At 37.4% G+C, this 24,063-nt stretch overlaps 1 protein-coding gene and 2 long non-coding RNA genes across 3 annotated transcripts in view; 1 reads left to right on the top strand and 2 right to left on the bottom strand.

The window, feature by feature from the left end:
- LOC309475162 overlaps positions 1 to 1,014 on the bottom strand; it is a 5,563-nt gene extending 4,549 nt beyond the window's left edge. Inside the window, exon 1 of the long non-coding RNA XR_014197535.1 lies at positions 891 to 1,014. This is a non-coding gene — a long non-coding RNA (uncharacterized lncRNA). The remainder of the gene's footprint in view (positions 1 to 890) is intronic.
- doc2a (double C2-like domains, alpha) lies at positions 727 to 24,063 on the top strand. The gene is made up of 10 exons (XM_082137757.1): positions 727 to 1,177; positions 3,096 to 3,175; positions 3,361 to 3,435; positions 7,745 to 7,854; positions 8,638 to 8,764; positions 11,431 to 11,490; positions 19,428 to 19,612; positions 20,382 to 20,463; positions 21,522 to 21,618; positions 22,146 to 24,063. Exons 1-10 carry the CDS (start codon positions 862 to 864, stop codon positions 22,280 to 22,282), a joined length of 1,269 nt encoding a protein of 422 aa, XP_081993883.1. The 5' UTR covers positions 727 to 861; the 3' UTR covers positions 22,283 to 24,063.
- On the bottom strand, positions 18,003 to 19,621 carry LOC309475153. The gene is made up of 2 exons (XR_014197531.1): positions 19,496 to 19,621; positions 18,003 to 18,226 (listed from the first exon to the last, which is right to left on the bottom strand). It is a non-coding gene; the product is annotated as an uncharacterized lncRNA (long non-coding RNA).

The following is a 24,063-nucleotide window of genomic DNA, read 5'->3' as shown; positions in this document are numbered from 1 at the left end:
TTCGACATCCACATAATTTTTTCTTACAGGCACTTAGTTCAGTTCAGACTGCAGGCAAAAGTGTTTTATTTTTATTTTCATGACAGTGTGAACAGCACATGGAATCTGATATTTTTTATTCAGATTTGTGCCACTTCCATATGTGGTACTAAACCAGATACAGATCCAGTCTTTTGCAATGCAACCTCAGTCTGAACAGTTATATCAGAATTCGACACTCGACATTCATCACAATTCTGTGTTGACGAGAGTCACTGCAAAGATTTTACAAACCGGTAGTTCTTTGGTGGAAGATAGCGGCGAAGTTAGTCAGCACATGGACAGCGAGGTGTTAGAACTCATAAGTATTATGGTGACAGCTCTATACAAGCAAAACTCCTGGTCTTCATCCTCCTTGTCGCCTGCACACAAATTCACTAGCTTCTGTGGCCCATCACCTTATAAACAAATGTGTAATCTGAGCAGCAAATCAGAATCAAGCACTTAGGCTTGCTGTGTGAACGAAGCGAGGATAGTTCACGCAAAAATTATAATTCATGCATCATTTACTCACCCTCAGTCATTCCAAACCTGTATGACTTTCTTTCTTCTGTGATACGCAACAGAAGATATTCTGAAAAATATAAATTCAGCGAAAGTCCAATTGTAAGAACAAAAAACAGTGTTCTGCAGAAGAATGAAAGTCATACACGTTTGAAACAACATGAAGGTGAGTAAATGACGCATGAATTTTCACTTGAACTATCCTTGTAACCGCCGGTGACTCTGGTGGAACCGTCTGTGTATTTTAAGTCGCTTTGGATGAAGCACATCTAAGTGAATAAGTGTCAAAATAACTGTCTTTCTCTCTGGTTTAGCTCTATGACGGTGCGTAAGGGAAAAAAGCTTACCATCTCCATCCAGGAACACATGGCCATAGACGTCTGTCCTGGCCCCATACGACCAATTAGACAGATCTCTGCCTATTTCCCCCGACTCTCCCCGACTGCTGACCCCATCTCTCCTAACCCTGCTTCTCCACTGGCTCTTAGCCCAGGGGTTGGGACCTCTGGAGGAACGAGGGGAAGTCTCTTGTCCCCTCTCCAGGCAGGGGCGAGGGGAGGGGGTGGGTCTCTCTCAGCAGCAAGCAGCATTGAGACATCTGTGGACATCTGCAGTTCAGACAGCGATGACAGTAGTAAGTTTTGACATTGTATGCTTAAATACCTGCAGAAAAAACACACACATATCCAAGGGATACTATTTAGTCACACATCAACACACAACCGTAACTGTAAGGTATCATGGAAGTATAATAATGTTACATAAGTTGTACAGTCAGTGGCCTCTTAGCACATAACCAATCTGCGTGGTCACTGGTCACATGTGAGTGCATGCATCATGGGAGTTTTGAGAAACTATGCGTCTCAGAGGTGACTGTGACAAATAAGGGTGTGTTTTATAAGTCCTAGGACAACATCCATAGTTTGTAAATTATAGGTTGATAAGAATGTTCTTCAAACCCCATCCATGACCCCTTAAACTCTGAGTAGTTCCAAATATCCACATATTTTCGGCTCTTATAAAATACTGTTGATTTGATTAATTATAGCCTATTGGGCTATATAAGCACGTGTGTGTGTGTGTGTGTGTGTGTGTGTGTGTGTGTGTGTGTGTGTGTGTGTGTGTGTGTGTGTGTTCCAGGAAAACAAAGATGGGCATAGCTGTAATTTTAAATGAGGTTTATTAACGATAAGAGGTTTAGTATACAGCAGACTTACCTCTGTCTGTTCGTTGACAGTTTATCAGCATCCCTCCACCGCATCATCTCCTCACTTCTAACGTTAGTACTAATTATTCTTATCACAACCGGGGGGAATACTCTGGGTTCGGGCCAAAACTCCGAGCCCGGAATCCTCCCTCCGGACAGCACGCATAACCCTTGTGATTGTGAACTCGTGAAGTCGGATATAGCATGATTGAGCAAAGCGATTATACGATTTATTTATTTTTTACTATTTTGTAGTTGTTATTTTTTCTAACAAAGTCTCAGGTTTTAATTATCTTTGTTTCACCACACAATCCAAACAACAAATGTCTTACTTTTTTCGCTCTTTAATGTCACGTGACAGACCTATATAGATGCTACTGTTCAAACGGCGAACGGTCGGATAATCTCTTCCTCTTTACAACTAGTGGCCTAGTTAGCTATAGTATAGCACGATATAAATATGAATAATTATCAGAAGGTTTGTTGAAAAGATTCAGTAAAACTTACTGTAATGTATCTTTTCTCAAGTAATCGCACAAGTAGTGTTTCAACCGTTGGAAAAGACACCAAAACAATGCCACCTGACCTCAGGCAAGTAATGTCATAGCTGTCAAAAAAACTAAACAAAACAAAAAAAAACTTAAGAGAAAAACAATTCGTAAAATCACACATTGTTAAATGTATAGGGCCTCTACTATATTATAACGTTAAATTATAATTTTACTTAATCTGTTATAGTTTATGTGGTGTGGCCTATATTTGAATAAATATCCTAGCTATGTCTAAAAATGAATGACAAAAATATTTAAAAAAACAGAGAAAATAAATCTTCCATTTACTAAAAAAACAAAACAAGCAAGCAACCAAACAAAGTTATATATCGTCAGATATATGTTATCAAATATAATTTATTGTTTTAATTAATATAGGCTATTATCCATATGGTAATGCAAATCCACGAAGGGGCATCCTACCTGCTATATTCCCTACAGAAATAAATAGCTATATTGTACATAGCAAAGTATTATGTTGATCATATTACCTTATTTAAATTTTTGTTGGTTTGCCTGGTAAACATTATATAGGAATTATTATCTTAATAATTCTGCAATATTAAGCTTTACTTTGCATTGGCAATATGCATAGGTTAGTACTGGCTTAATATTCCAATTTGCATTGTTGCTATCCATCTTACCATCTGTCAGATATGCACGCCTCCTAATTGTGTTTCATAATGGATCGTTTAATCTGCTTCCTGTCAGGTATTATGGCAGGTACCATAATGATTATGGCAGATAATAGTGATGTTATTAACATTTATACTATCATTCCTATGATTGTGTAGCTGCACTGGGGACGTTAGAGTTTGAACTGAGGTATGAGAGAGCAACCAGTTCACTCCACTGTACCATCATCAGAGCCAAGGTAACGTCCATCTCACACCTCTGCAGTTCACTACACACTCACACCTATCTGTGACTCACACTGCAAAAACCTGCAGGTGATTTACCCTTTAGCAGTTTATTCTACTTCAACAGGACTCCTTTGTTTCTATATATAATTTTTATGTAGCATTCCTGTCCATTAAAACGGCTTGTTTTTTTGTTTAGGGTCTGAAACCCATGGATTTTAATGGCCTGGCAGATCCGTATGTCAAACTTCATCTTCTACCAGGAGCCTGCAAGGTGAGATCCTGTTTGGAGTAATTAAACCTTTTATGCATAAAGTTCACTATAAGGGACAGATTTGTATTAGTCATTTGAACCATTCAGGGCAGGGGTGTAGTTTGTGGGGGGGTGTGGGGGAGGTAACCCACCAATAACCAAGCACCTATCACAACATAAAATGTGCGACCCATTTGATTCTATTGAGAACTTACTACTCAATACGCAATGGAGAAAGTCAAACATAATCTAAAACAGCCACATAAACCATAAAGACTGATGAAAAGAGAAGAAAACATCATGTTGCATCAATATAAATTAGAAAGCTTTTTAATGACCACCCTTATTCTAGCAACAGTTATTGTGGTCAATTTTTGTCTTGTAGAATTTATGATAGAAAATCTGTTAAGGGAGTAGATTTTTTACTATATATTTATATTACAACTTTGGCATGTTGTAGCTATTGTTTCTAAATGTGTAGGCGGCTATTTTTCACTACAAATAATATAGATAAAAAAAATTTGATATAAATATATATACAGTATATCTTCATTGGACTAAGCATGGAAATGAGGAGTCATAAATGGTATTATGATATGATGATTGATATTAGGAAAAACCTGGCCTTTAGCCTAGATATCTCGAGAGATCAAATAGCCGAAATCATTAAGAGCCTGATGAACTGTTACTGAGTGGGAAATAATCAATTTCATTATAAGAAAATGTTAAGTAAAGTTATTTTGACTTCCCATGGCACTTTTAAGTAGAAAATTATCACAAAATGATCATATGTGACCCTGGATCACAAAACCAGTCACAAGTTGCACGGATATATTTGTGGCAATAGCCAATAATACATTGTATGGGTCAAAATTATAGATTTTTCTTTTATGCCAAAACTCATTAGGATATTAAGTAAAGATCATATTCCATGAGGATATTTTGTAAATTTCCTACCGTAAATATATAAAAAATATTTTTGTAACTTGTGAATGCAGCACAAATATTGTCCTATACTAACAAACCATACATCAATGGAAAGCTTATTTATTCAGCTTTTAGATGATGTGTGAATCTCAATGTCCAAAAAAATGACTGGTTTTGTGGTCCAGGGTCACATATATCCAATGTAAACAAGTAATAGTTAACTAGGCTATTACTTTATTGCAGTTACGTCATAAGCCAACTATGCATTAGTGGATAATAGGTAAGACACCACAAAAGACCATTTTGCAAAAATAAATAAATAAATCAAATCTAATGAGGGAGCATGCCCTGGGACTCGGTTCACACTTCAACCCCCCAACCAAATCTATGCCCGTGATTCATAGTTGTTATGTATCATCCAAACCACCATGCTCTCTGACCTAAACAACCTAATTATGTATGATTTTACTCTTTAAACGCTATGCCCCAAAAAAAAGGACACCCGAACAGCAAACCCATATGTGCTTGTTGAACATTTAATCTCAAAACTGTGGGAAAAAATGAAGAGTTGATCTTTCCTAACTGATGCCTCTTTTCTAGAGAGACTTTCTATTAGATGTTGGAGCAGGTACGCAGGGATTTGTTCCCATTCGGACAAAAGAGCATCAGAGAGGCATTGATGTTGGGTGATGGGGCCTGACTCACAGTCGGCGTTCCAATTCATCCCAGTAGTGTTCAATGGGATTCAGGTTTAGGCTTTGTGCCCGTCACGTTTTTCTACACCATTTCATTATAGATCTTGCTTTGTGCACAGTATTATCATGCTGGAACAGAAAAGCCCGCACCTCAGACCATTCCAAAAATCATCTTCAGTTGAGTCGTTAAGGAGTCTAGCCAAAAACATAAATTAGAAGGAGATGTCAACATATTTTTTGGCCATATTGTGTTTTATTGATGAAAGTATAATTTCAAAAATGATAAAACCTGATAAAGTGGTGACACATTAAGTACATTTAATCCAGAAACAACTGCTACAAAAAATGTTTTATAGGATTTAAATTTGGCATTAGTTAGATATTTTTGTATGGAAGTAAAATAATGGCAAATGTTTTTGAAACAAAAAAGCCAGTTGAATTGCACTAGGCATTGCATTAACCATGTTTGCATTTTAATGCATTGTATTTTTAGGGCTTGCATTTTTATGGGCTGAAATTCAACATGGTTGAATATTTAAGCTGTAAATATTTCAATTCAAAACATTTCAAACACACTTTCATTATTAAAAATTAAATAATCTATATTCACCTTTCATATTTCACTTCCAAAATATTCAAACTGTTTAAAAATACAACCTATAATATTCAACAGGCAATTTTCGGTCCATTTTATTTCGCTTTGCAAATTCGCTTCCACAAATTCAGTGGTTCAAATTCGACAGTAAATTCAACATTGACATCCAGGAACTGCAGGAAAAGCAGTTGACTGCCGAGCATACTCTCCATCTGCTGTTAGTCGACCTCACCAGCTGGAGGTGCAAAAGCGCGTGTTGTTGACGAAGACCGAGCAAGCCATTCATTCATAAAAACTCATTTACAGCAATTGAGCATGCATTACGTTTTTGTGATGATTATCTGGGTCAGTATTATATGCGGAAAAGATGATAAAGACACAAAAGCTGTGTTTATGTTTCATTCAATAACTTCATTGTTACTTTCCCTGTGTATTCTACATGTTACCAGCTTTCTCTACCATGAACGGGATTATAATCGGTTTCCCCGGTTTGCCTGACACCTACATGAACACTTTACAGTTGGTTTAATGACTGTAAGTCGTTCTATTCAAATGCTATTGAAGTTAGAAACGTGTATACCAATGTCGTATATACACTTTAGAGACGGTCCCTAAATGTGCGAATGTCCAATGTCAAGCCAACTTTGTGCCAATATATCACTGGGAAACACTCAGCATTAAACTTTGCGCTATTCTGAGTCCATCTGCTTGCCTGAGAGTTTGGTTTTTATATCACTGTATTAGTCCATTAAGCTATGTTAAGCGTTTTATATATCCAGCAGGGGAATCCTGAAGTATTGAGGGAAACCCTAATAGCCTGCATGCAGCACATCGCTGCAATATAAAGTTACGGCAACTAAACAACCAGGATAAATATACAGTATGTCAACCTCAAATGTAACATTGGATCTGTACATCCGCATCGGGGGAATAACATTATAATCTAATTTACGGTAGAGAAAGATGCATGTAGGCTACACAGGAAAAGTAACCGTGAAGAAACTGAATTTAACATAAAAAAGCCGTCATAATAATCACAAATACACTTACATTGCTGACATGAGTTTTTATGAATGAATGGTATGCTCTAACTGTTGCTGGTCTTCGTCAACAACACGCGCTTTTGCACCATCTGATGGTGAGGTCGACTAACAGCAGATGAAGAGTATGCTCGGTAATCTACTGCTTTTCCTGCAGTTCCTGGATGTCAACGTAGAATTTTCTGTCGAATTGGAACCACTGAATTTGTGGAAGTGAATTTGCAAAGCGAAATAAAATGGACCGAAAATTGCCTGTTGAATATTATAGGTTGTATTTTTAACAGTTTGAATATTTTGGAAGTGAAATATGAAAGGTGAATATGGATTATTGAATTTTTTATAATAAAAATGTGTTTGAAATGTTTTGAAATTGAAATTCACAGCTTAAATATTCAACCATGTTGAATTTCAGCCCATAAAAATGCAAGCCCTAAAAATACAATGCATTAAAATGCAAGCATGGTTAATGCAATGCATATTCTTTTCAAGTAGTGCAATTCAACTGGCTTTTTTGTTTCAAAAACATTTGCCATTATTTTACTTCCATAATTTTGAAAGAAGTCACTTATTCTCACCAAGGCAGGATTTTTTGATCGAACATACAGTAAAAAAAGTAAAATTGTTGAATATTATATACATTTAAAATAAGTTTTTTATATATATATTTTAAAATGTAATTTAATCCTGTGATGCAAAGCTGAATTTTCAGTTTTACTCCAGTCTTCAGTGTCACATTATTCTTCAGAAATCAGTCTAATATGCTGATTTGCTGCTCATTTCTTAATATTATCAATGTTTTGCTCAACAGTGCTGCTTAATATTTTTGTAGAACCGTGATACAATTTTTCCTGGATTCTTTGATTAATAGAAAGTTCAAAAGAACAGCATTTATTTAAAATCTTTTATAATATTATGTATGTATTTACTGTCACTTTTGATCAATATACTGTATACGACATATATGCATCAAAGAATTAAGGTATTCCAAAATCTTTAATCTTTTAATGTCATTTTATTTATTTATTATTTGTATAAATAATGTGACAACAGTTTAAATGTTTTTATACCCACAGGCCAATAAACTGAAAACCAAAACTGTACGTAATTCTCTAAATCCTGTTTGGAATGAGACTCTTACTTACCTTGGCATCACGGAAGAGGATATGCACAGGAAGACTCTGAGGTTAGTGAAGACATCTGTGCACCCTTGAATCCGTCTTACTTTATTGGCGACTCCAAGCAGCCTGTAAATCTATTCTGGCTATGTCTTAAAAATTCTTCTCTCTGAGAGCAGTGATTTGACAGTAGCCTGCATATCTTGCTTCGACAGTAGGTGTGTAGGTGTTTGACAGCGATGGTGACTGCTTAGCAGACCTTGAACCTTCAAGAATGATCTACTTTCTAGGGTACAACTACTGTTGTGCACGTCTTGGAAATTCAGCATATATTTAGCCTGAATATTTTTGCAGTGCTGAAGATGTTCTTCCTGACTGCTGTAGCACTGATTATCCACAGAAAATTGCCTTTGCACTCATGTTATAAATGAACAGTATCCCCTGGCAATATGAGACTGGGACTGCTGGTGTTTTCAGACTTGCCCTTTTTTCAGTGGAGGGGTGACAGTAGTCAGAGAAAAGTCATTTAGCCGTTTATCTCCAAGGGAGAGTACAGGAGCAGAGGAGAGTGTCGGTTCCACAAAAACGCTTGCAAACCTTTGAAAAAAAGGGCAGGCGCTTACTTCCAACCAAACTGGCGAAGCCAGAAATATCACCCTAATCCCATTCATAAATATACATTTCTGTCTGAGCCATTTCCAGCTCTTGCTGCTCTACGGGTGGTATTTTTACAGCCTTTTTTATCACTTCCGCCCATACTACATTTACAACTTTAATGTTTACCTTTTCTCTCCAGTATAACTAAATCATTCTCTCACTCTCTTTTTTTATGTTGTTGTTGTTTTTCTCAGGTTATCGGTGTGCGATGAGGATAAACTGACTCATAATGAGTTTATTGGAGAGTCTCGAGTGGCCCTACGACGTGTGAAACCAGACCAGACAAAACGTTTCTACACCTGTTTAGAACATCCACCACCTGTAAGACACACATACACACACAGTCAGTTTGAGTCTAAATGTCACGTCATTGTGATAAATGCCTGATCTAAATCTAATTAATATAAGCTTGCTCTAGCTGATCAAATGAACTTTTCTTAACCAGTTATTATTGTAGATAGATAGAAACCAAATTTTTTTAGAATGCATTACCTGTGTTCAATTTCTTTGAATTGAATTCAGTAAATTCCAAATCATGCATTGAAAGGAAAACAATTCTACATTTAAAAACTTTGCTTAAACCTGTTAACAACACAGAGAAAAGGAAATATCTAATTTGAACATTTTATGATTTGATAATATAATATGATATGTATTATACAACATGTAAATTAACACATTTTCAAGTTAATTTAATGATTAATAATAATAATAATAATAATGCATTTTATTTAATGGCGCCTTTCATAACATCCAAGGTCACCTCACAAGCAATATACAGGTCACTGCATAAGACAATACACACACACAACAAACAAGCCGCATATACAGATAAAGTGCATTAAAGACTCAATACAACATGTTATAAAAAAGCTTGTATAAAAAGATATGTCTTAAGACGTGTTTTAAAAGTCACGAATTCGAGGTACCACAAGAGAAATTGATGATGAAGATCTGAGAGCACGTGAAGGAGTGTAAACATGAAGAAGTTGTGTAAGGTATTGGGGTGCAATATTATGAAGTGCCTTATAAGTAAGTAGCAAGATCTTGAATTCAACTCTATACTTTACTGGAAACCAGTGCAATTGCTGAAGAACTGGAGAAATGTGCTCAGTAGAAGGTGTTCTAGATAGAACACGAGCTGCAGAATTCTGAACCAACTGAAGCTTATGTAGCAATTTGGAGGGAACACCTGTGAGAAGAGCATTACAGTAGTCTATACGTGAAGTGACTAGTGCGTGAATGAGAACTGCAGTATTATTATTTGAAAGAAAGGGACGGAGACGGTTAATATTACGCAAGTGGAAGTATGCAATCCGCGTGATATTATTAATTTGAGCTTCAAAGGAGAGTGTGCTATCCATGATGACACCCAAACTTTTAACCTGTGAAGAAGGACAGATTGCAGTATTGTCAATGTACAAAGAAAAACAATTAGATTTAGACACAACAGATCTAGTGCCAACAAGCAAAGCCTCAGTTTTGTTGCCATTTACCTTCAAGAAGTTAGCTGAAAGCCAATCTTTAATTTCAGCTAAACAGCTGGACAAAGATGGTGGTGGAAAAGAACCAGTGGGTTTGGCAGACAGGTAAAGTTGGGTGTCATCCGCATAACAGTGAAAATGAATACCATATTTCCTCAAAATATAACCAAGAGGGAGCATATTAATAATGAAAAGAAGCGGGCCCAAGACAGAACCCTGGGGAACACCAGTGGTGACTGTAGATGTTCTTGATCGAAAACCTTTTAATTGAATACGCTGACTGCGTCCAGATAGATATGACCTAAACCAAGACAGAGCAGTGCCAGTAATACCAATAGAAGCTAACCTGTCAAGAAGTATCTTGATTAAGACTGATTCAAGGTGAATGCAAGTCATGTTGGAAATATCACCATCAAGTACCCATAAAAGCCAATGGAACTGCCTTGAGGGATCTTCCACAACACCAACAACAAATACTAATCCACTAATAGGAGGAGATTCCAAAGATTTTACATCTACTTCTGTCTTTCAATCGGAGCTGCTTCCATCCGTTTTGCGGCCAGGGCGTGACTCAAATGCTACCCTGTACACTTAGCAAAAAATAAAGGCAGCAGCTATTTCCACTAAGTACAGTACATATAGCGATAGCTGCTATTTACACTTAGTTTAAATAGCAATATTTTCCATTTACACTATGTAAAAATAGCAGTATTTTCTTTGCAATAAGTGTAAATAGTAGTTAGATGCTATTTATACGTATAAATGGAGGCAGATACTATTTGCACTTCAGTGTTGTTGTACATTAAACGGTATGCAATAATACCAGTGTAAATTATTATATTTATTAAAATTATTCAATGGAAGCCGCCTTATTGGCACAATAAAGTCCTCCCTACACCTACCCCAAACCAATAAACACTTTATTATTAAACACACGTTTGGCACTTTATTTCTAATATTTTCTTCATTTAAAATAAATGCCTTTCCGATCTGATATGTGATGGGAAAAGGGAGTAGAGCGAGTTCGGCAAAAGGCGGATTCGAACTCTGGTCGGATCCTACCCCTACATTATTTCTACTTTTGACAATCCTGCATCTTCCGCAATTTTGTCCAGATGTCAGTGGGCGGAGTTAGTGTAAATACCCTTTGCCAACAAGCTGGGCTATTTGCACTTAGTGTAAATAGACACTCCGAAAAAAGGAAATGCATTCCAAGTTGATTTGAGCTTATTTAGAATTGATGGATGAACTTGCACCTGGACTGGACAGGTTTATTAATTAACTTGTCAATTGTGATAATACCTTCCTCAGTTACGAATGTCACTATCTTGTTTACTTTAATCAGTGTTAGAAAGTCACCGCTATTGCGAGATTAGAAAAGAAGCTTGATTTTAACATCTGTTATCAATCCCAAACACTGACTGTTTGAATGTAGCAAATGGAAAATACATACAGACACTCTGCTCTCTTCATCTCGGTCTCCTTTATGTCTGTGTCTTCCAGCTTCCCTCTCCTACAGCCATGGGAGCAGCACTGCGAGGGATTTCCTGTTACCTACGAGAGGTACTCTACCCCAAAACCACCTGTTTTCTCTCCGTCTCTCTCACAGCGAAAAAGACCATTAATAAAGCACTGACATTTCCGGATGAGAGTTCGCAATGACGTTTTAAATAATGCCTGCTGATTAATGCTCTCACACTCAAATGTTTTTACATTGGGATCTAAACTCATTTGCATTTCAATAAGAACATTGAGCACATTAAGATAAGTGGGACGGAAGAAATTGATTAGCATTTTCATTACCATCCAAAATTGTTCTCAACATGCTAGGCGCCCCACGATGAGAAATACCGGAAAGTAAAAAGGACACGAGGAGGATGAGGACAGGGTCGGTTAAGGAAAGGGCAGGCATGTGGATGTGCTATCTGCCCATTTCCGTCTTTAAAGCAAATCCCTTCTCTGTCTCTCAACAAGAACGAATGTGGCATCCATAAATTACGGATAAGATTAGCTAAACGGCATTGTGGCCCCCAGAGAGATGAGATACAATTGGTTCTATTTTACTTGGTGTTGTAGTAGAGCACTTATGTTGCCAATGCTCAGTGTTGACAATTTCACGACAGAAGCTGCTGAACAGTGAGCCAGAGAGAGAGAATGAATTCAAATCCATTTCTCTTGATTTAACCAGGGGGGGTGGGGGGTATTTTAGATCTTATCAGCCTGGCTCATGAATAATAATTAGGTGACAGTATAACAGTACTGAAAGCGTGTAAATGGCCACTAGCCACATTAGGGTTACTGTTTACCCATTGTAATTATGCATTCATTCATTTGATTATTGCTAAAACACTTATTTTATATACATTCCTCGCTCTGTTTCTCACTTTTGTCATTAATAAATGATAAAAGATAAATTTGAAAGGACAGAGGCGGAAGAACACTTTGCCGCCCACCTGAAAGCATCAGAGATTTCTGAAGACCAGAATAATAACATTTTCAAAGGAAGGGGAGCGATTATGTGAAAAAGACAGGAGAAAGCCACAGACGGCATAGATAGGGAAAATGAAGAAAGAGGGAGCGAGAGGTTACAGGGTTATGAATGGACAGAGGGTGCTGGATGAGTGACAGACCACACACTCACAGGTCTCTGGAGGAAGAGAACAAGAACTGACAGGGGAAAACTGCTGAACTGCTTAGAGGGATCACAGAGACAGTGATGGCCAAATGAAATGATAGGACAGTTCACTCAAAAAATTAAATAATTTTATAGCAAATTAAATCATTTACTCACCCTCATGCCGTTCCAAATCTGACTTTCTTCTGTAGAGAACAAAAGGAGATGTTAGGAAAGATTTTAATGCAAATGCAACAACTTTGTTTAGGGAACAGACTGAAACTTAAGTCATTATTCCTGGAAAACTTAAGCCTAACAGGTGCCCCTGTGGAAAAAAAAGTACATTTTAGCATACTTTTAAAAAGAGTACTTATTACAGAAATAATAATCTTTAAGTCCCCCTGTGGTGAAAATCCAGCTTTTAAAGTAGTTTATATGTATATGTGGTGTTCATAATATGCTTTAAGACAAACCATGTGCAAATTCATAAGTCAACAGTCAACACCATTGCTGAGTATTTTCTCTTTAAAACTGCAGTGAACCAAAGACAGTCTCAAAAACATGGTTTGAAATCGCTGGTGTTTCTGACGTCACAAACTACCTTGTAACCAATCACGTCAACGAGTGGATCTCTGAGCTGGTGTGAGTGTGGCGCTAATTTGCATATTCATAGAACCGTGTATCCTAAATGAAGCAAGGGTGTAGTAGAGTTACATTCAAGCTATTTAAGGCATGAAAAAAAAAATTCAAGGAAAAAAATTTTTTATATGTAATTTTGGTGATCAAAGAGGAGTTTTAATGGATACAATGTGTGATACTTAATACTTTGTTTGTCCCTTTAAGGGAAATTTGTCTTGGGCAATACAGGTGAAGCTGCATAACAAGATACCCACATACCCACAGTTTAACAGCCCTCTAGCAAAAGGAACAAGATAATTTTTATAGTGGTTATACCTAAACCTTGGGATACGAAAACATCGACCAGATGGAAGTGATCCGAATTCTGGATAAAGCACATGAGAAGGGTCCAGAGTCCTTTGCTTTGCCTGTTTAAAAGTGTGTTAAAAATAGTCTGAAGATGGGGGTAAGCCCCTAGACCAGGGATGGGCAACTTCGGTCCTGGAGGGCCACTGTCCTACAGAGTTTAGCTTCAACCCTAATCAAACACACCAGAACAAGCTAATCAAGGTCCTCAGGATTACTAGAAAATTACAGGCAGGTGATTTTTTCAGGGTTGGAGCTAAACTCTGTAGGACAGTGGCCCTCCAGGACCGAAGTTGCCCATCCCTGCCCTAGACCAACCACCTTCATTGCCGTACGCACCAAATGGTTCAACTGAGATCTAGGAGTAACTGTCAAATTACTGAACCAGGCCGCTATACCATACAGTAAGATGGATTCAATACAGGCATGATAAAAAAGCAACATGACCCTCTGAGCAACTCCAAAAAGTCTAAGCCTCCATAAAGAGTACATTTTTTGTTTCACCTTTTGACACAGATTATGCAGATTATGCACCACCCATGAAAGTTTGTTATCAATAAGCAAACCTAAGTATTTGTACGAAGCAACTTGTCTAATGGGTCATTGTTAATCATGATAGGTGAGTGGTTGCCTACTAATTTGGGATCAAAAATCATTTCCTTTGTTTTTCTAACGTTAATTTCAAGACATGTGATCTCTGTAGTATAATGTTGAATGACCTTATCCTTATACAGAAAACCAAGAATGGCAGTATCATCTGAGAATTTTATGACAATATACCCAGGATGGTGGCTCCTATATTCATTGGTATACAGTGTAAATAAGAGTGGTGAACATACACACCCCTGGGGGACACCAATACTAATCAGAAAGAGTCTGATTGACTCTTAACTTGAGTCCTACCAGTAAGAAATGCATGGAACCATTTAATGGTATTTAATAGCCACACTATTTAGTTTGTTGTGGCTGTACGGTATTAAAAGCAGAGCTCAGATCAAGAAAAAACAACCTGGCATAAGCCTTAGGATCCTCTAGATGTTTTAAAACATGATGCACCACAGTAAGGTTAGCATCATCAGTGCCCCTATTGATTTGATAGGCAAACTGATAAGGATCAAGAAGGTCCTTAACCTCTTCCTTAAGCTTCCACACCATGATCCTCTCCAAACATTTAATCACAACGCAGGTTAAGGCGACTGGGCGATAGTCGTTATACTCTTGAGGACTAGGTCTTTTTGGAACTGGTATAATAATGGATTGTTTCCCAAATATCTGGAATAATATGTAAATCAATGGATCTCTGAAAAATGCCAAAAATGTCTAAAAAATGACAAAATGCAATTAGCTAATCTTTAGAGTGATTTTTTGACACACTTAAATAGGTGTAGGAAATAGGAAAATAATTATATCTATTTTCTTTGAAATATGGTTAAATATGGCTATATATACATATATGTTCTACCAAATGTACTGACGAGAATGTATAGTAAATTTAAATATACTTAATGTCAAAAATAAGTTAACTTCTTTAAAGTACGACAAAAGATTATTCAAACATAATGATTTAAAATGTGTTTTAAAATAAAACTTTTAATATTACATTATTACAAAGTGTACTTTTTAAAAGTGTTCTTAATTTTGTTAAGAAACTTAGCCATTAAAGTGTACTCTCTTTACGTACACCTAAGTGGCTTTTCATTTAATTAATTATTTTCCCTACAAGGGCACATTCAATATAATTAAGCATACTTTTTCACAAGGGTGGTCACTATTCAATTTCGTTGTATTGAAAAGAACAGCTTGGACATTCTGCTAAACTTTTCCTTAAGTGTTATATATAAAAAAAAAAAAATCTTACAGCTTGGAAAGCCATGAGGGAGAGTCTGATGACAAATGAAAATTAAATTTTTTAGATGAATGATTCCTTTAAAAAAAAAAAAGGAGAGTTGAATACAACTGAGAGTTGGAAATGTTATAAAAAGAAAAAAGGTGGAGGAAGAGAACAAGTTCCAGTCACGAAGGTAGGATCACAGACAGAGTTTATGGCGCAATAGTCACAATGTTTATTTAAAGCTCTTGTTTTGGTGTCATGACTGGCACACATACAGATTCTGGTGGAGGCTGATGACTGGTGCCATGCCATCTGCTGCTAATCACGCAAATCTGAATATGAAAGCTGTGCGAGTGCGCGTGTGTGCGTGTGCCCAGCCTCATTGCACACCTGTTTACCTGCTGGATACACCCCCTCATTATCATTAGTGAGTCTGCATGACGGAGGTCATTAGTTTGAAACTTCATGGAGCACAGCAGCCAAAAACCCAAGCAATTCATGCTACAGCATTTAAACCGCGCTAAATGAATTTATCCCATTCTGAAATGCCACTGACATTTTAAGGAGTCGAAGAAACTCCACTGTCAGAGGAAAGCCACCAACTGCTTCTTTGCAACTAATTTGCCTCAAAGATTTTCTAGCAAAAACATCTAATCTTATTATATGACGTTTGCATTTTATTGTAGTGAGCTAATTGATTATACTGAATCATCATTATCATACCTATTATATGATATGTATGCAAATACTGGAAACAAAATCAATTCTTCCACCCCAAAGTATGCATTTTTATCTTAACATTGCATATTTATGTTTGCCCTAAAGTACAAATACGTAGGTGTGAAACCGCAACAATTGCAACTAACCACAACATCTAAGTGGCTGTAGTTGACCTCATGAGGCAGGGAATTATATGTGCGGCTATTTTGTCTGTCTCTTGAGCATTTGGCAGCTGGGTTGCTCTCCTCGCTGTTTGCATTATGAGTTGTCTGTTTATAACACAGGGGTCGCCCCTCATTCTGCCCACTATCTGTATGTGTCTCCTCACTGTTAAATTAATGAAGGTCTGGCGAAGCAACTTTCACTCACTCCAGCTCTGTCTCGCGCACGCACACACACACACACACACACACACACACACACACACACACACACACACACACACACACACACACACACACACACACACACACACACACACACACACTCACACACTCACACTCTCTATCTGTATCTATCCCCACACAATTATATTAATGAAACATCAGGCTTGCCAGAAAACAGGTTTGGCATGGCATGCTTCTCACTAATGGGCATACACACCCGCAACCCTTGCACAAACACACACACACACACAAACAATGAGGCAAACAGGGCTGTAAAGGGAATTTCAAAGTGCAAGGTAAAGAACTAGAAATAACAAGGCTCTTTTTAGTAAAAAAAAAAAAAAAAAGGAGGGAGCGAGACACTGTGATGATTACCCTATTGATCCTGTTCTTTAGTTGGTTACTGTGGGTGCGGCTGGGAGAGAGAAAAAGAGAGAGAGACACAGACAGCTTAAAACAAAGCAAGGCAGGAATAGAGTATGAAAGACAGATATAAAGCTTACGGCTCTCTTTTTGAATTTTCATATGCAAAGATATTACACTTTCCTCATAAATGCATGGAAAATAATTTCCACTGTTATATCACACTGAAAATGTGGAATGTGAAATCCTTTTAGCTTAAATATATATTGGTCATTCCTGTTATGAAGTACTTTTTAGCTCCTTAACTTTTATAAAATGAATATGCCTAAGTATTTCTAAAATAAAAAGGGGTACACCGGACTAACAGAAACTAAATTAAATTGTATTAATTATGCCTTGATTACTTACACAACAGCATGAAAAAGAACAGGATGGAAACTAACAGATCGGACATGTAGAAATAAATAAGGATTAATTATTGCTTAGTGAGGGATTGAGAGTTACATTGTTGATAAGTTCACTTTTTGTATTATATCATGCTGGCAAATCAACTATTACCACAAAACAGAATTAATCAAATCAAATTGAGCATACAAGAAAAACCAACATGTTTCTTAAAGTTATTTTAATAAGGGAATAAATGAATAAACACGTGTAATATTTCTTGAATATTAAATTGCAATTAAAAAAGCAGCATCTGTTCAAATCAAAGTGAAATTATATACAATTTACCTGTGTGTGAAATTAAGAGAAGATAAAAAGGAACTAATATCATTTACATCTTTAAAATGTATTTTATACTTTAATATATTTTGACATACAGACATGAAACTGTCCTTTACAACAGAAATGACACACATGGATGTGCTCTTTATTGTGTTTCCTCTATATCTCTGCATCAGTCTAAACTTTGATCTTCCCCATTACAATCATTTATAGCTCCTGACTCAGCCAGGTAACAAAAAAAAATAATAATGGTTTTAATACAGAAGGTTTATCGAATATTTCATGTAAATATTGTTGCTCTTCTGGTGTAAGTGTTACATATTCAGTCACACTTGAGCATTCTCTGCATGCATTATTAATGTGCATTTAAATAAGCTTCTCTCGAGCCTTACTGAGGCTTACTGTGTGTGTGTGTGTGTGTGTGTGTGTGTGTGTGTGTGTGTGTGTGTGTGTGTGTGTGTGTGTGTGTGTGTGTGTGTGTGTGTGTGTGTGTGTGTGTGTGTGTGTGTGTGTGTGTGTGTGTGTGTGTGTGTGTGTGTGTGTGTGTGTGTGAGCAAGCGTTGCACCAAATCAGACAATTATGTCTCATTAAGTCTCCATATCTCAAAATCCTGAAGAAGCTGTGCTTAGATCTTCCCGCTTTCCCCTTTGAGAGCCATTGAAGCTGAGCTGAGCCTAAACAGAGCAGAAAGAGAGAGTGATAAATGACTGTCTGCATGTAGTAGAGGATGAGTACGAATCATACAAGTCATCAGAGTATTTACAGAAGACTACACAATTTTAAATGGTTATTTTCCATTTTACGACCGAATAAACATCTTGTATTAGAATCAATATTTTAATATTTTATTTTATGGAAATAATTTTTATTGAATTTTCCAAAACAACAGATTGCCATGATTTAAAAATGAGCCTAGTGCATAGATGTCACATTACACTAACATCCTGACATGCCATAACCAGCTGTTTATAATTATTCTACATGATGAACATTCTCAGATTTTACCCAGAGGGAGTCCTTGTCATTGGTTCGGTTGTATGCCTTGTACCAAGTCTCCTACTCCGTCACTTTTAATATAGGTGATTTATTGCAATGCTTGCAAGATAGAGCTGTATTGATATTCCTGGTTAGGGTTTGTGCTAAACCTCTAATTGACCACTGGTACTAAATGCTTAATGTAGTTCCTTCAATCAAAAACTTATATGTTAAGAAATTTAAGTACACAACCCCAGGGAGTCAGCTATTTTCATGTCCCATTGTCAAAATTGCTCCAAGGCATCAAAATGCACAAAAATTCCTACGAAATGAATTATTCGAAAAACAATACCAGATAGCCGTATCTGGTATAGACCATATACTGATCCTGCCGTAATGTACACAGTTAAATAGCTACCTTTAACATTTGAAACCACGTATGTTGCAGAAAACTGAATCGTCAGTGTTCCATTGTTTAGTAGATCAAGGCCCTTGCTAGTGTGAATTTACATTCATGAGGTACTGATTCACAAGTCACAAATTCACTCGTGTGAGACAGCTCAAGATTAAAGTTTGAAAATATTCCATTGTCTTACACATTCATAGAAAGGTGAAATGTAACCAACAGCGATGGTGTCATCATAATATTTGCACAATGAACTGTGATTAGTCTTCTTTCTTACATTTATTTGCATACAGAATTTTGTCTGCGAACAAGATGTGATGCGGCATTTCATATGTCATTGCACTGGATCATTTAAGCCTTAAACCTAAGCCCACCTAAAATTGAGAACATCATTTTTTGTGCAGCCTTGCAATCACTGGTATTTTCTTCAGGAAAAGTCTAATCTAGATACATTTTAGGATCTGACATACATTTGGTCTTTTTTTTTTTTGCAGTGGGAGAATGAACAAATGACCAGTTTGGAAGAGAGGGGCCGAATATTGATCTCACTGCAGTTCCTTACCCCGCCTGCAGAGGGCGAAGGAGAGGGCCGACGAGGGGGCTTGTGTGTCGGAGTGCTGCGCTGTGCCCATCTGGCCGCCATGGACGTCAACGGCTTCTCAGATCCCTATGTGAAAATGTGAGACTTCTGCAAAAAAAAAAAACCCTGAGAGAGCACAGACATTCAGCGAAAACACACTTGCTTTGGATCTCGATGCCTCATGAGAAACACAGAAAAGAAGAAATGAACACCAGTTTGGAAGGAAGGTGACATAAACAGTTCTCAGACGTGGAGAGCGATTAGGAGAAACTGTAAGAAATAGAGAGAATAAAAGAGACAGATAGTGTAATAAGGCTAAAAAAATCTCTCTACGTCCTACGTCTTTCCTCTGATGTGTCTTTGCATCTCACGCTCTCATTTGTGCCCCCCTCTAATCTCTCATTATTTTTCTCACATCATGTATTAAAATAAACGCTCCCAAACAGTTCTTCCTCCCCAGGCAAAATGGCATAAGAACAGACAGGTCCCCCACCCACGCTCACGTCCCTTCCAGTCACTCTCTCTCTTTCTCTTTCTCTCTCTCGCTCTCTCTCTCTCTCCATTCCTTTCACAAACACACACATACTCATTCTCTCTTTTCCTCAGGATCAAAGCCATATTCTAACTATGTGTCTTGGAGAGGGTGGGGAAGAGTCAACAGCAGTACATAAAGCAAATCAAATTTTTATGGAAGCCAGTGGGATGTCACAGCAAAAGCCGAAAAGCAAACAGCTTGGCACGAATGTGTCCGGAGTCCATTCCGTATTTGCGCGACAGCGGCGCCGCTTGTTTTAATCTCCTGCTCTCCCACTGTCCTGCTCTTCCTACAGCCCTCACTTTGTTCCTCCATGTGCCTTTCTCTTTCCAGATACCTGAAGCCAGATGTGAAGAAGAAATCCAAACACAAAACGGCAGTGATTAAAAAGACTCTTAACCCAGAATTCAATGAGGTATGGATAAACTGGCAGGGAGTGTGTCAAGTGTTTTGAGTCTTAATGAGATGTCTGGTCCAATATTTCTTTGCTCTGCGTCTTTGCTTACTTCATATTCCCAGAAGACCTCCGCCTAAACCCACTTTTGTTTTTCATGTTGTACGTTTCATTTCCGTCACGTCCGTTTCCCTTTTTTTCCCTCTCCTCCTTCCCGTCTGTCTCACGCTCTCTCTGTCATGTGGGCGGTTGGCGGTCGCCAGTAAGGCTAAGTGTTTTGTTTCCATTCACTCAGAAGTAATACACACCCAGATTGGCCGTATAATTACTCCTTGGCTCAGACTCCTGCTCGCTCCAATCTCACACACCTCTATCTGCTTAAAAGCAGGTCTGCCCTCTGCTCCACGGGAGCCCTCTCAACAAAACCATAATATCACATCGTATTAAAACGGTTCATGAGGGTGATGAAAATTCCTGGGAGGAATAACAGCGCTCCTCAATGTATTATATTTAGAAAATGTTCCAATTTCCTTTTTATGAACTGTTTGAACATGTGTGTCTGCCTTTGGCTCAGTAGAGAGGAATGGATAGAGGTCAGAAGAGGAAGTTCCAGTGGTTTGATCCCAGCATGATTTAACTCATATACCCTGGATACTTTGCTATAAAGGAGCCTCCGTTTAGAATATACTGCTTTCTATTGCATAAATGTTTTTTTTTTCTTCCTTTATTCCGGCACACGCCAAGCTTCAGTCGGTGGGTGTGATATCCCAGACTGGAACATCTGTTTGGCTGAACTACCAAAATGTCATTTGTTTAATATGGTTTAATATTTTGATCATTCCCCAAAGTTCTTCTGAGCTGTCAGGATGATGCATATGAGATCCTTCAGTGTTTAAAAATGTCCTGTAATATGAATTAGGGGAAAATTAAAAGTGGCAATGAATAAATAACATTTTGGCCAAGCCAAATGGTTGATAAAATGAGAAACAGAGGCATCGTCTATTAAACTATTCTTCTGATAATGTAATGAAACGATTGAACTACTGAAATAATCCACATCATTATTTACCACCTTACAGGAGTTTTTCTATGAGATCCCTCTATCTGATCTGGTTCATAAGACACTGGAGGTCACAGTATGGGACTATGACTTGGGAAGATCTAATGATTTCATAGGTAAGAGCATGCAATTATGATTAAAAACAGTTTGTTTTTTTGCAACCAACTAAGGCATTTTTGCATCCCACTGTTTTATTGTTTTCCTGTGTAAACATGAACTAGACAGACGTGTTTGGGCATTGCAGTATTGCAGAGAGTCGTGTAATAGACATTATTGTTGAATGTTGATAATGAATAAATGTTACTTTTAGGCTTGATACAAGTTATAATAATCTGTATAATAATGTAAAAAAATAATAATAATAAAAAAAAAAAATGAAATGAAAAGAAAGTGTTCATGCTTACTCAATTTTAGGTTTAGTCAACTCAAATATCCAATCTGTCACTTAGCACACTTTCCCATTTCAGGTTGACCAAACTTAAAATTTTAAGGCAACCCGAACACTTCTTTTTTACGTTTTTTACAGTGTATACTATGCAGTAGTCAGTAAGCAGTACATTAGAATACCATTCTGAACATAGCCATCCATCCTTGATATTAAGACATGTACTTACACAACAAAAACTATATTCTTGAATGGTAGGTGGCGTGTGCCTGAGCTGTCACGTCCAAGGAGATGCTCTTCGCCACTGGATGGACTGCTTGAGGAACAAGGGTCAGAGGGTGGAGCGCTGGCATATTCTGGCCAATGAGCTGCCTCAGACCACCTGCCATGATTGAGGAAGAATCCTGCCAGGAACAAGGAAATCAGTCATGATAGGTTATTGGATTTGATTGATTTGAGGTGGACATGGAGATAATTATATGAGCTAACTAGGGACTAAGATGTTGGACGTAAATTACACACTTTGTGCTGTTTAAAAGGAGGGTGGAGGATGGGCCACCAGTCGTCTTCTGACTTGATGTCACTCAAAGCGAGTCCCCTCCCCTTTCACCCACTTCTCTCTCTCTCTCTCTCGCTCATTGCTGCATTGCTGCAAGTGTTTTCTACACATTTTGTAATGTTGAAGTGAATTTTACTCTTATGAAATCTTGTGTAGCACAATTCTCTTTTTGACTAACCGATTATAATGTATTTCAATGTTCAGTGCTTTCATAATGCTTGCAGACAAAGCTAAGACGCATATTTATCAAAGTTTTAACACGGGGGTGCATGTAAACTACCTGGTGTAAACGCATCAAAATGATATACACATATGGTATCACCATGACAACATGGGAAGGTCCTTAAGGGCCAGTCTTCACAATGTTGTCAGTCATATTTGAAACGAAATGGAATTTCATGAAGAGCAGGTTTATGTGTACTACTAACAAATAGACCATCCATTTTGTAGCATGATGCAATGTTTACATTTTTTACTTTGCACCAACTGTGTTTTCCAAGGTCTCAGATATGGCCGTTTTCAATTTCCAGTTGTTACTTTTCTTTAAAAAGGGGTTTTATGGACATGCTACAATTTGATATCGCATACATTAATTACTTGATATATTTTTGGAATCAAATGTTTATATGTGCCGTATTCTAAGGGTATCGAGTGCGTCTGCATGCGTACGCATGTGTGTTTCGTCCGGTTGTTTTGTACCAAAAAAAGTGCTGTATTCTTGAGGGTTTGTGGTTTACATTTATATGAAGTGATTATGTACAAATTGGAAATACATTTGAAATGCATTGCTCTTTAAGATGTGCATCATTTCCCTGCATCCTCTTAAAGCAAACATATCATAACTACATCTCGTAATCGCTCCGGCAAGCAGAACATCTATTATGGTGCACCACTCAATATAAGCATACTTCACCTAAATGATCTCATTCGCAAAGGCGAATGATTATGGATTTGGGTATCTTTACACAATAAGCAATGACATATTCTCAAAATGGGATTCCAAACCTAGATAATATTAGCTTTTCCTCCTGTGAAAAAGTACTGCACTGATTCTGTGGTTCTCCAAGATGCATCTGGTTGATTATGTGTTCAATGAGAAAATGGTAATTAGACGACCACTTAACAGCACACCACACTGAGGTAAATGTCACTATATCTAGCCCAGGCCACTGACTTCAACAGTGCACATTTTAGAGGGAGCTGATGAGCAGAATCAGGCTTCAAAAATGTCTACCCGATAAAGTGTCTTAGAGCTTACCATAATAACACGAATAATGTATATTCATTATAAAAATGCCCAAAATCACATTTTTTAAATTAGGCTTCGTCACACCATACAGGTTTTTCCATGACGTTGGAAACTCTGGTCCTTAAAATAACAAAAAGGGGGTGTTAGGGTTAGGTGAGGCCTTGAGGGAGTGAAATAAAGTAGTTGTTTTGGCTTATTTTAAACCACTAAGCCTTAAAACTCCAAAAACTCCTTAATAAATCCATTATTATGGATACTTTATATAATAAATTAAGATTATCCCTCAAGTCATATTGACTGTTAAAAGAGAACAGAACATTTTACATATAAAGGGTTAGTTCTCATAAAAATGTGCATTCTTTAATAAT

This window comes from Leuciscus leuciscus (assembly GCF_965113295.1).
Source record: "Leuciscus leuciscus genome assembly, chromosome: 1".
Lineage (NCBI taxonomy): Eukaryota > Metazoa > Chordata > Actinopteri > Cypriniformes > Leuciscidae > Leuciscus > Leuciscus leuciscus.
The sequence above is the reverse complement of the archived record's forward strand: the minus strand, read 5'-3'. Positions and strand labels throughout refer to the sequence as shown.

Bases quoted from the DNA above. Each gene is read 5' to 3' on its own strand.
- doc2a (XM_082137757.1), top strand. From the start codon at position 862: ATGACGGTGCGTAAGGGAAAAAAGCTTACCATCTCCATCCAGGAACAC. The intron at 3,176-3,360 runs GTAACGTCCATC...TTTTTTGTTTAG, and splicing joins GTACCATCATCAGAGCCAAG to GGTCTGAAACCCATGGATTT. The intron at 11,491-19,427 runs GTACTCTACCCC...TTTTTTTTGCAG, and splicing joins TTTCCTGTTACCTACGAGAG to TGGGAGAATGAACAAATGAC.